The 10,101-nt window shown below is 45.2% G+C and overlaps 1 protein-coding gene across 2 annotated transcripts in view; it reads right to left on the bottom strand.

Annotated features, from left to right (window-relative positions):
• BDNF (brain derived neurotrophic factor) overlaps positions 1 to 10,101 on the bottom strand; it is a 58,656-nt gene that overhangs the window by 37,186 nt on the left and 11,369 nt on the right. Inside the window, exon 3 of one of the 2 annotated variants that reach the window (XM_017826958.1) lies at positions 3,030 to 3,037. Coding sequence is in view for 1 of the 2 variants with exons in the window: in XM_017826965.1 (XP_017682454.1) it covers positions 427 to 429 (3 nt within the window). In the remaining variant the exon portion in view is untranslated. Of the gene's footprint in view, positions 1 to 426; positions 742 to 3,029; positions 3,038 to 10,101 lie in introns of those variants that run through there. The other variant, XM_017826965.1, reaches the window with a different exon arrangement.

Genomic DNA, 10,101 nt, shown 5'->3' with positions numbered 1-10,101 from the left:
CCGGCGGGGCAGCCCCGACCCCCGCTCCGCGGAGCTGCCCCCCCCCCGACGGCCCCCCCGTCCCCCCCGACGGCGGGCGTCAGGCGCCTCCCGTGCCCGCCGAGGGAGACAGGGCAGGAGAGCGAGCCGGGGAGGGGAGGCGAGCGCCCGGCGGCAGCCCGGCCGCGACAGCTCCCAAGTTTTCTCTCTCAGACGCGGTGTTTCCATCGCAGCCCTAAATCAAAGAGCGCCGCAATTAAAGTTACGCTGTCTAAAAACACAATTCTCCCGGCCTCCGCGGGTTACGCGCTTTGGTGTATTAAGTACTAGAAAGCCGAGCCCGTGATATCAGATACTGTCGTTAAGCAACATCTCAAGCTTTTGTTGTTGTTGTTGTTTTGTTCTTCTCTCCAGTTATTAAAAATAGGCTTTTTTATAGGTACTCACCATTGTTTCTTTGCTGTCCTGGAGACAGAAGTGTCTTAAAATCCAGTCTCTCCAACAGATGCTGGAAGGTAATGTGTCTTGTTTGAAGTCATCATGTGAGAACTTCTGCTTTGCTCAGTGGATCGCCCACCACTTGGTGTGACTTATGAATCTAATAACCCTTTGCAATATCCGCAAGCTTAAACTCTCCACCACCTTGGTGCCTACAGAAGACAGAAAGCAACTGGCAGGGAGTTTTAAAAACCTATAGATTTACGCAAACGCCTTAGCTCAGAGTCACGTTTCCCTCTGAGTTCTTACGTGATCTTAATGAATGAGAGGGGTTACCAACAACACACTATAAAACGTGATCGCAGCCGCCTCCCAGGAAACTGGAGCGGGACAGTAAGTTCCCGAAGAAAGTCCTGGCCGGCGGGGAGCGCCGTGCAGTGAGCCCTGACTCCCGCCGCCCTCCTTCCACCTCCCGGCTCGCACCTGGGGCCGTGCAAGACGAGCCGGCTCTGGAGATTTGCAGTGAGGACAGGTAAGTAACCATTTGGAGTTTTTTTGTGTTTGGCTTTTTTTTTTTTTCTTTCTTTCCCCGTGTGTTTTTGTTTGTTTGGGGTTTTTTTGTTTGTTTGTTTGTTTTATTTGTTTGGTTTTTTTTAATGTCACGTTCGCTCTGCGCTCACACGGGAAGTGCTCCAGGGACTTGTTGCATACTAGGTCCTGCCACAAGAGGAGCATGGCACAATTGCCAAGACAAGCTGCCTTCGGAAACCCCTGCTTTTCCCCAGCCGCAACTTCCCCGCACACTTTTTCTCCCCCTCCTCGCTCTATCCTCACCGGGAGGCGCATCCCGGGGGTGGGCTGCCCCGCCGACCCCGCACCGAGCCCCCGCCGCCGGCGAGGCGGAGGGAAGCCGGGCGCATCCCCGCGGTCTGTCTTTTCCTTCCCCTTCTCCCCTCCCCCGGGGCCCCAGCAGCGTCCCGGCTCCGCCCGTGATTTCTGTGGCTGGGTCCTGTCGAGCCCGCTTGCGTTGCGAGAACACCTTCGCACCTGGGCGTAACTGCGGTCTCTGTCCCCGAGAGAGGTGGCCGAGCCCCGGTATTACTCCTGTCAAGGCTCACAAAGTCCTCGTCCCCATTTTGTCTCCGTATCTCGAGTTTATTCTCAGTGGCTGCCCCGCCTCCCCGGCTCAGAGAACCCCGCGGGGAGGGGGTGCGGGCAGGGGTGGGGGGAGTGGGGGGGCGGGATTCTTCGCCTTTGAAGGCGAACTGCAGCCAACGGAACCTGGACTTGCCAAAGTTTGTGGGTGCTGCCTCTCATAACAAAACAAAACAAAACAAAAAAAAAAGAATCAAACAAAAGCCCCCAAAAAACCCACCCAAGACCGAGAAGATCCTTGTCCACTCCCGTTCTCTCCTGATTGACTGTTGGAATTGCATTTACGGGTCGTTTCTCTCCAGAGCGCTCGTTTCTCCCGCCCCCCGAGTCCCAGGTACCTCTGCCTGGGAGCCAAAGCAAGCAGCCTCTTCCATGACAACCATCTATGTTGATCCATGCAATAACCAGCAGATGCTGCCCTAAGACTGGTACAGCTGGTACTTTCCTGCCTCGGCTGTCCTGGGGGCAAGGTGTTAGAAGGAAAGCCAAGTGGTCTCCAGGAAAGCTGCCTTGAGGAGAACTGCTGAATCCCTTCACCTGCACCACATGCTGCTGTTTGCCATGTACAGGCAGAGCCCGTCAGAAAGGCTGTTGCTGATGTAACACTGCACCCGACAGATCATCCTATCACTGATAGGGTGTCACCCGAGATACATCCTTAAGTACTGAGCTTCAGTTAGGAAGCTGAAGTTTTCCTCCAACAGCTGGAAGTACTCCTAGTTAGTGTTAATACTCATCAGGAATATCGGTTTTTAAATGGCATTAGCGTTAAAAAAAAAAAAAGTGTATATATTTCAACAAGTGGACTTGCAGTGCTTTCTCCCAGTCTTCTAAACAATTTGCTTCTGCCTCTTCCTCAGGGGAGTAAAATTATTTGGTAGTATCTACTTTGGGTAGCAAGTTGCACAATTTATATTTGGATTACATAAATACATACCTAAATCTTCAGAGTTTCTGACTTTGTGGCATCCCCAGTGGTTTTTTATAGAGAGAACATTCTAAAGATGCAATATGAGTTAAAACATATTTCTACATACTTATTTTATAGCTCCAGAAACATAGTCTCTCATCGAGAAACTAATTCTACCTGTAGCACTTGTAAGAAAGTACTTTGTCTGCAGCACTGTTCCTACTTCTCATTTCGTTAAATTCTAGATATCTTCATTTTCTCATGAAGGTCTCAGCTGTTAGAGATGCCCAGAAGAAACTTTTGCTGGGTCATAGTATTATACTGATGTAATAACGTTAAACTAAAAAAAAAAAACAAACAAAACAACCAAAAACCAACCAAACAAAAAACCCCCCCAAAAAATCTTCCACAAAATCTTCCCAGGAGATCCACAGCAGGAATTGGACATCTAGCCCTGTCCAGCTGCTTTTTCCAGAGCAAATTGATGGGGTTTGCCCAGGGTCATGCTGAAAGAACCACGAGCAAAGATACTCTTTAGAGAGCTAACTGGAAGAGCTCCTGGTCAAGATTTCTGCTTAAGCACAGGACTCCACCCACTTCCCTGGGGATAGGTGAGAACTGATAGCCCGTCTCATACTCAGTAGACCCAATTAAGCACGTGTTTGCTGAGGGGATAGTTTGCTTTAGATTGCTTCGATGTAGTTCATGAAATAAATACGCACAGTAATCAAGGGAACGGTACAAAAGCGTATGGAAGAACAAAAGGTCATTGGTAAAACAGGTAATACAGGGTAAAACAGGACGCTGTGGAGCACGGGAATTATCTGGCAGAAGAGGAGGAGGAGGTAGCATAAATCATAGCTCTTTCCTCATAGTGCCATTCACAGGTGAGCGAACAGCCCAAGCCATTCTGATGGACCAGAGCTGAAGTTGGGACATCAGTTAACGCGCGCAAATGATGGAGGAGAGTCACTCCTCTGTCAGACAGCTCTGAGGGATTCCTGCAATAAAGGCATTAGAAAGGGGAGGGAGTAGAATTAAACCCAGATGCCTGTTGAGTTTCCAGACATTTCCTTTCCCTACGTCTTGTTTCCAGCTATGGTTTTTAGCACTAGAAGAGGTTTTTCCTAGGCCATGGGAGAGCCAGCTGTGAAAAATCACTTAACGCGAGTAGGTGTGGAGGGTTATTTTTCCTTATTACTGTAGAGGGGCACAAGTGACTCAAAGTTACTCACTTGACAAGTCATACACTTCAGTAAAAGTTGAGACTAGTGAGTAGAGTTTAGCCCATCGTTTAAAACTAATAATCAGGTGATCCATTTGCAGGGTGTTGAAACAGGATAGCTGCTAGCGTTTGCCAGAATGACAGGGCACAGCATTTGCTATATGCAGGTAGTTCATACATATAAGGCAATGTACATCTCTTGTTCCAAGTCTGTTTATCTTGGATTTACATTGTTACCAGATGAAGTATACAACTGCAGGACTTGACTTCAGTGGGGACTACTCATATGTAAATAGTGACATGACTGTTTAGCAGATGAGGCCTAATTAAGCGGGAATAGGTCCTACATTTTCCCTCTCTAAGAGAAAACAGTGTGAAGAAGCTAATGCAGGAGCATTGCTAAAAAGTCACAATGCCTTAAACCAACCTATGAAACACCCTGAAATCCTAAGGAAGCTGCAAGTGTTCTTTTCCTTCCTTAAAATACCTTAGAAAACAATGAGCTATTACTGGTTGGCTTTTTCACATAGTTGAAAGGCTACCAAAATGTGTGGATAACTGCTAAGCACATGCTAAAAGACACCTTCCATCCATTATGCACAGCTGCTCCTTCAGAGATCACTGAAAACCCGCCTCAGACACTAACGTTAGCAATCTGAGCAGAATCAGACGATAACAGTAGCTGTCAACTTTACGGAGATGCTTCTGAAATAAGAGCTATGTGACATCATTGCTAGTGTGAAACGGGGCTGCCAGCTTCTCTCCATGCCAGCAATCTAATCATGTGTTTGAAAGAAAGGTCCCTCAGGGTCATGGTGTGCTAGTTTTGCTGGTAACCTCCTGCTTCTTCAACAGGCAGATTTGGCGCCTGCCCTGCTACTGCCTGGAGGGTAAATACCAGCCTCCCAGTAGGTATTTAGGGTAGCCTCCCATCAGGTGTTGATTTTCTGTGCCTGATCTCCTCCTCTCGGAGATTATCTTGCTCTGGTATTTCCATCTTTCCCCTGATCTTCGTGCTGCAAGCGTTAGCAGTCTTTCACTCTGCCTCCTCCCTCCCTGGAAGTTTTCCTTTCTTTCTGAGCCTACTTGTCTTCAAACTGCGTGTATTCCATGCTGGTAACATGCAGATGAACATCGTAGTCATGATCCCACTCAGACACTAAACAAGCCTCCCACCAATGCCTTGTCCTCCTTTAAAGTGCTAGAACATTTCATCTTGCTTCTAGTCTCCTAAAAGCGCCAGGAAATCCTCTGGAGTAGGCAGGCAGCAGCGTGTGTGCTTGTTGTGTTTGTACCTCAGAGAATGGCTTGTCATGGGCTCACCTCCAAGAGCATGTTTGCAGGGAAAAGGGGGTGAGACCCCTGCAGTAGGGTGGTGTGTCCATAGCCAGCAGAGAGCTTAGGCTCCCACCCACCTCAGCCCACAAGAGAGGGGCTTCAGTGCCACCATCAACGGGAGGTGCAACAATTTGCACGTTGACTTCTTCTAAGATCACAAATTATGCCAAGCTCATATTCACATTTGGTAAAACCAGGAGAGAGACCAAAGGGCGGCTCAAGCTCAGCATTCCCAAGGAAACCCAGCACTGCTGCAAGTCAGGGCCAGTCAGGGTTTCCATCATCCGAGTTGTTTGAAGCAAAAACCTTGAGACGGGTGCCTTGGCCAGCGTTCCTGAACTGTGGAGGCAACAGCACGGGCTGGAGTGGGAGGACGTGTTGGGTAATAGCGGGTCTATCAGCATTGGGTCAGCCACCAACTGGCTGATGCCATGGAAATCCTTTGCTCTGCACTCTTGGCCAGCTCTAGGTACCCCACATCCCTCTCGCAGCACAGTGGGGCTGTAGCAAGGCTTCAAGAACAGGTCTGAGAGTTTTGCATTAATGATTTATTTGACATCCACAATGTAAAGAAACACCACTGTAATAAAGTTTTGCTTAAACTATTCCTGTCATTCATGGAGAGGATGTATTTCAGGAAAACTTCCGGAATTAGGGTTTTGTTTTTCTCAGACTACCACAGAGGCAAATATAGTTCAGTGCCTGCACAGCACTCATTTAGGTTAGCTGCAAAAGACAGGAGATGAGATAAATGTAATGGAAACTACTGGCCCATGTAAGTTCTCCTGGATGACCTGAGCAAAATGAGCCACCGGGTATCTCTTACTAGAAGAAAACCAGAGATAGGGAGAGAAATCAGAACCTGGAGAAAAAAGAAACATGACAGCTGTAATCTGTTACTATTGCAACCTGATTATGGGATTCGTTGACAAGGTGGGGGACCCTTTCTTTTGGCATTAAAGTCTACACCTTGCTTCATGTAACCACAGGAAAATATTTCCAGGCATGTCAATCTTTAAAACTGATTCTTTCTTCATTTTTTCTTTAAAAAGAGCAAACATAAAACATGACTGTGAATAAAATAAGCTACACCACCACCTCATCATATTTTTAAATGCTTTTATGCACAGTCCTGAGTTAGCAAAGAACTCCAGAACTTCCCGTGCAGAAATACCCTTATAAAAATATAGAGGATTAGCCTTAATTGTACTCAGGAGTGAAAAGTAAACACATACTTCAGTTTCCTTCTAAAGTTAATGTTTATAAGGAAACTATCTCCCAAACTACATTAATCTACTTCTTGACAGTCAAATACCCTATCAGCTTCCATGGGAGTTCACAGTAACAGCTGTGTGCTTGAACCTCATGGAGCATGATAGAAACGTGTTATTGTTAAGAACAAAATATCTCTTGGAGAAATTATACACTGAGCTGAGAGCAAGAGGAACTGGGTATAAGGATTATTAAGAGATGCTGGTGAGCTCTGTGTAAGAGTGACCTCTGACTTTGTCTCAGCATTCAAATGATGAACTCTGTCCAATGTAACTGTGTTCTCTGTAAGTCCCCCGTGTAAAAGGGGAAGAAGGGGAGATGACAACAGAAAGAAGAGAGGAGCAGGGAAATAGTAATGTAGGATAAAAGCACTGAAGGAGAGTAGAAACACAGAAAAATTTACCACTGAACTGAGGGCATTTAGTAGAATAATAACCTCCATCCAGACTCTTGCAACAAGTTAACTAAAAAAACCCCATACCAGCTCTGTATGCAATTGTCCTGTCTATTTTTACCCTGTCATTTTCAGACTAAAATGACAAACAAATTCTCCCCTGAGACAGTATTCACAACAAGCAGGAAATAGTGCTAATGTTGACCTAAATAAATAAAGCTGCTCCTGCGTAAGAATTCCTGCAAGGATCCTTTAACACAAGATACTTTGAAAACATTTGCTGCAAAATGCATATGAAACCCCGGGGAACAAACAACCTGCTAGACACCATGGTCTCACTATCCCAATTTGGCAAGCAAGGTTGAGAGCTTCATAAGAAGAAAACAGGGGTACTTAGGGTAAAATTTCTGATGCCAAATCACAAGGTCCCAGTAGACCTTTCAGTTAGAGCACAGATGAATTTGCATAGAAAAAAAAGTATTATTTTGTGGAGCTGTACACGTGGTTTTGAGCTAAGGTGTACATGCAGCTTTAACTACATCCTATGACAATTTGCATGATGCTTTCTGCCTCAGGTGGCCCTATTACTCCTGCTTAACTTTTTGATAGGGTCATTCATTGCAGTTAAAGACAGCAATTACACACTTAAGCAAATAAGTTATGTGCATCTTTAGAGGCACTGATAACCGAGGTGAATTAGATCTGTTGTCCCTATTCAATCTGAAGCTGCAGACCCGAGATCCCTTTCCAAAATCAAGCTTTGCGAAGATAGAGCCAAATCTAGAGGAAAATTTTGTGGAGGCTTATTTGGGATTTTATTGTAAACTCATCAGATGCAGCAGTGTTAGAGGTTGTTGGTAAAAATATTATTGCTACTCCTACTTTGTATTTGCATCATAGATTTGAAGATGTGTTTGCTCCATTTGCAGCCCACATACTGCTGCAGCATCCTTTCCTTTGCTTTACCTGATAACCTGTCAAAAAGGTGGGCTGTTAGCAAAACCTCCGCTGAGCAGCAATTAGCAAGTCTTCTGTTCCAGCAGAGATGGCAAAACTGACTTTTGTTTTTCCGACACTTGAAGCTAGAATGGCACAAAAGGGCCGTTATTTTCATTTAGAGCCCCCTGTAATGCTGCCCATTTGCCTTAAAGGTGTTCTGAATGGGCTCTATATGGAGCTTTTGGGTGCAGGGATGTCATGAATTAATCCATTCAGCCACCAAAGTCCTTTCTGCCTTTCATCGAATCCACTGAAGTTGAACTAGATATAATCTTTGCATTTTCTCTTCCACTTTGTTTTCTGATGTGCTGTCCTGTTCTAACTGTTCCTCATAGGAGCCAAAGTAACTTTTGTTTGTGACTTGGGGAACTTTATTGAATAAATATATCTAGAAGTGTTCCTAACACTGAACAGCACACAAACTTCATGATTACTTTTAGTGTCTCTTATTGAACTGAAAATATTTTAATAACCTGAAAGATTCTTCAGTGAACCATGCTGGATCTGTGCAATTTATAGCATATTTAAATATTTTTACATTGGTACCCAAGATTGAATTCCAATATTTCTCTTTTGTATCTCTGAGCATTTTAATACACTTTTGGGAACACTTACCTTTTATGATGAAACCAATATTTTCTAACATAAAGTGGTGATTTCAGCTTAAGTGCAACCATATGTATCTTAGGGTAAGGACTTTTGGTTCTAAATAACTGGTTAATGTTAAGTGTCTTTCACAATGAAAATGTCACAAACTACCATATACCAGGTTTCTCGATAAAGGGCAGAACAGTGCAGCTTCTACAGTTAAGGATAAATACTTTGAGGCACAATTACAAATGGGGATTTTTTTTTCAATGAGAGCGGTACAACTACAGGGATATGGGAGAAGCACAAACCAAATCTGCTCAATTTAATGAGCCTATCTCTCTTGGTGTGAATTAGATCATGTCTTATTTTAGTTTACCAGTCTGATTACTGATAGGTAATAATACTACTAAACCTAATTCTACAAAACTATGCATATAACTTATTCCTGAATCTGTACAGCATAAAACCCTCATCAGCAGAAGCATCACATTTGATTATTTTGCTTCAGGCACCTATCTCAAATCTCTCAGAAAGCTGAATTAATCCTTACAGCTTTGAGGGACACTTTTGTGTCCATTTTACAAGAAGACAAACTGAGGCAGAGAGCGTCTAAACTGCCAGTAAATGACTCTGATAGTGCGGCTTGGTCCCTAAGCAGTTTACCCACAATAATAATGCCGGTCAAGATTTGGCAGTCCCAACACTTTTTTCCTAAGAAATATATAATGACTCTTCTCCCGTGTCTTCTGGGCATATTACTTTGACACTGGGAAAAGATCCATGTAAAAATATTTGTATCACAATATCAAGGATATGCATGCATTCATGTGGCCTAGCAGCAAAACACTGGCAGGGAGCAATTATTAATTTGGGGATAAAATGACTTGTTCAGTGTGTACATAAATTAGGAGAAAAAGCAGAGGACTTGGGCAAACAGTGAGGGAACAGCAATCAGATTTTCCAGCTCTTAAGCCTTCTCAGACTCACACTGTCTACTCTAAAGGTTAAGAGTCACCTGTGGATCACAACATGTTTCTTGTGCATTTACTCCATGGCCTGCACCCTGGGGCAGTGAATTTGGAAGTTTTATAGAAGAGCCATGGAATCATAGAATAGAATAACAGAATACCTTAGGTTGGAAAAGACCTTTAAGATCACCAAATCTGACTGTTAATCCAGCACTGTCAGGCCCACCACCAAACCATGGCCCCATGTGCCACGTCTACTTGTCTTTTAAACACCTCCAAGGCTGGTGACTCAACCACCTCCCTGGGCAGCCTGTTCTAATCCATGACAACCCCTTCCGCGAAAAATTTTTTCCTGGAATCCAATCTAAACCTCCCCTGCTCCAGCTTGGGGCCATTTCCTGTTGTCCTATCGCTTCTTAACTTGGAGAAGAGGCCAATCTCCATCCTCCCTACAACCTCCTTGCAGGGAGCCCTCCTTTTCCCCAGGCTGAGCCCCCCAGCTTCCTCAGCTGCTCCTCATGGGGCTTGTGCTCCAGACCTTTCCCCAGCTCCGTTGACCCTCTCTGGACTTGCTTCAGCACCTCAATGTCTTTCTTGTAGTGAGGGGCCCAAAAATGAACACATAATTTGATGTGTAGCCTCACCAGTGCCAAGTATAGGGGGATGATCACTGCCCTAGTCCTGCTGGGCACACTGTTGTGGATACAAGCCAGGATTCCACTGGCCTTTCTGGCCACCTGGGCACGCTGCTGGCTCATGTTCAGCTGCTGTCAACCAGCAACCCAGGTCCTGTTTCACTGGGCAGCTTTCCAGCTACTCTGTCCCCAGCCTG

This window comes from Lepidothrix coronata, unplaced genomic scaffold (genome assembly GCF_001604755.1).
Source record: "Lepidothrix coronata isolate B3197 unplaced genomic scaffold, Lepidothrix_coronata-1.0 Scaffold133, whole genome shotgun sequence".
NCBI classification, from domain to species: domain Eukaryota; kingdom Metazoa; phylum Chordata; class Aves; order Passeriformes; family Pipridae; genus Lepidothrix; species Lepidothrix coronata.
The sequence above is the reverse complement of the archived record's forward strand: the minus strand, read 5'-3'. Positions and strand labels throughout refer to the sequence as shown.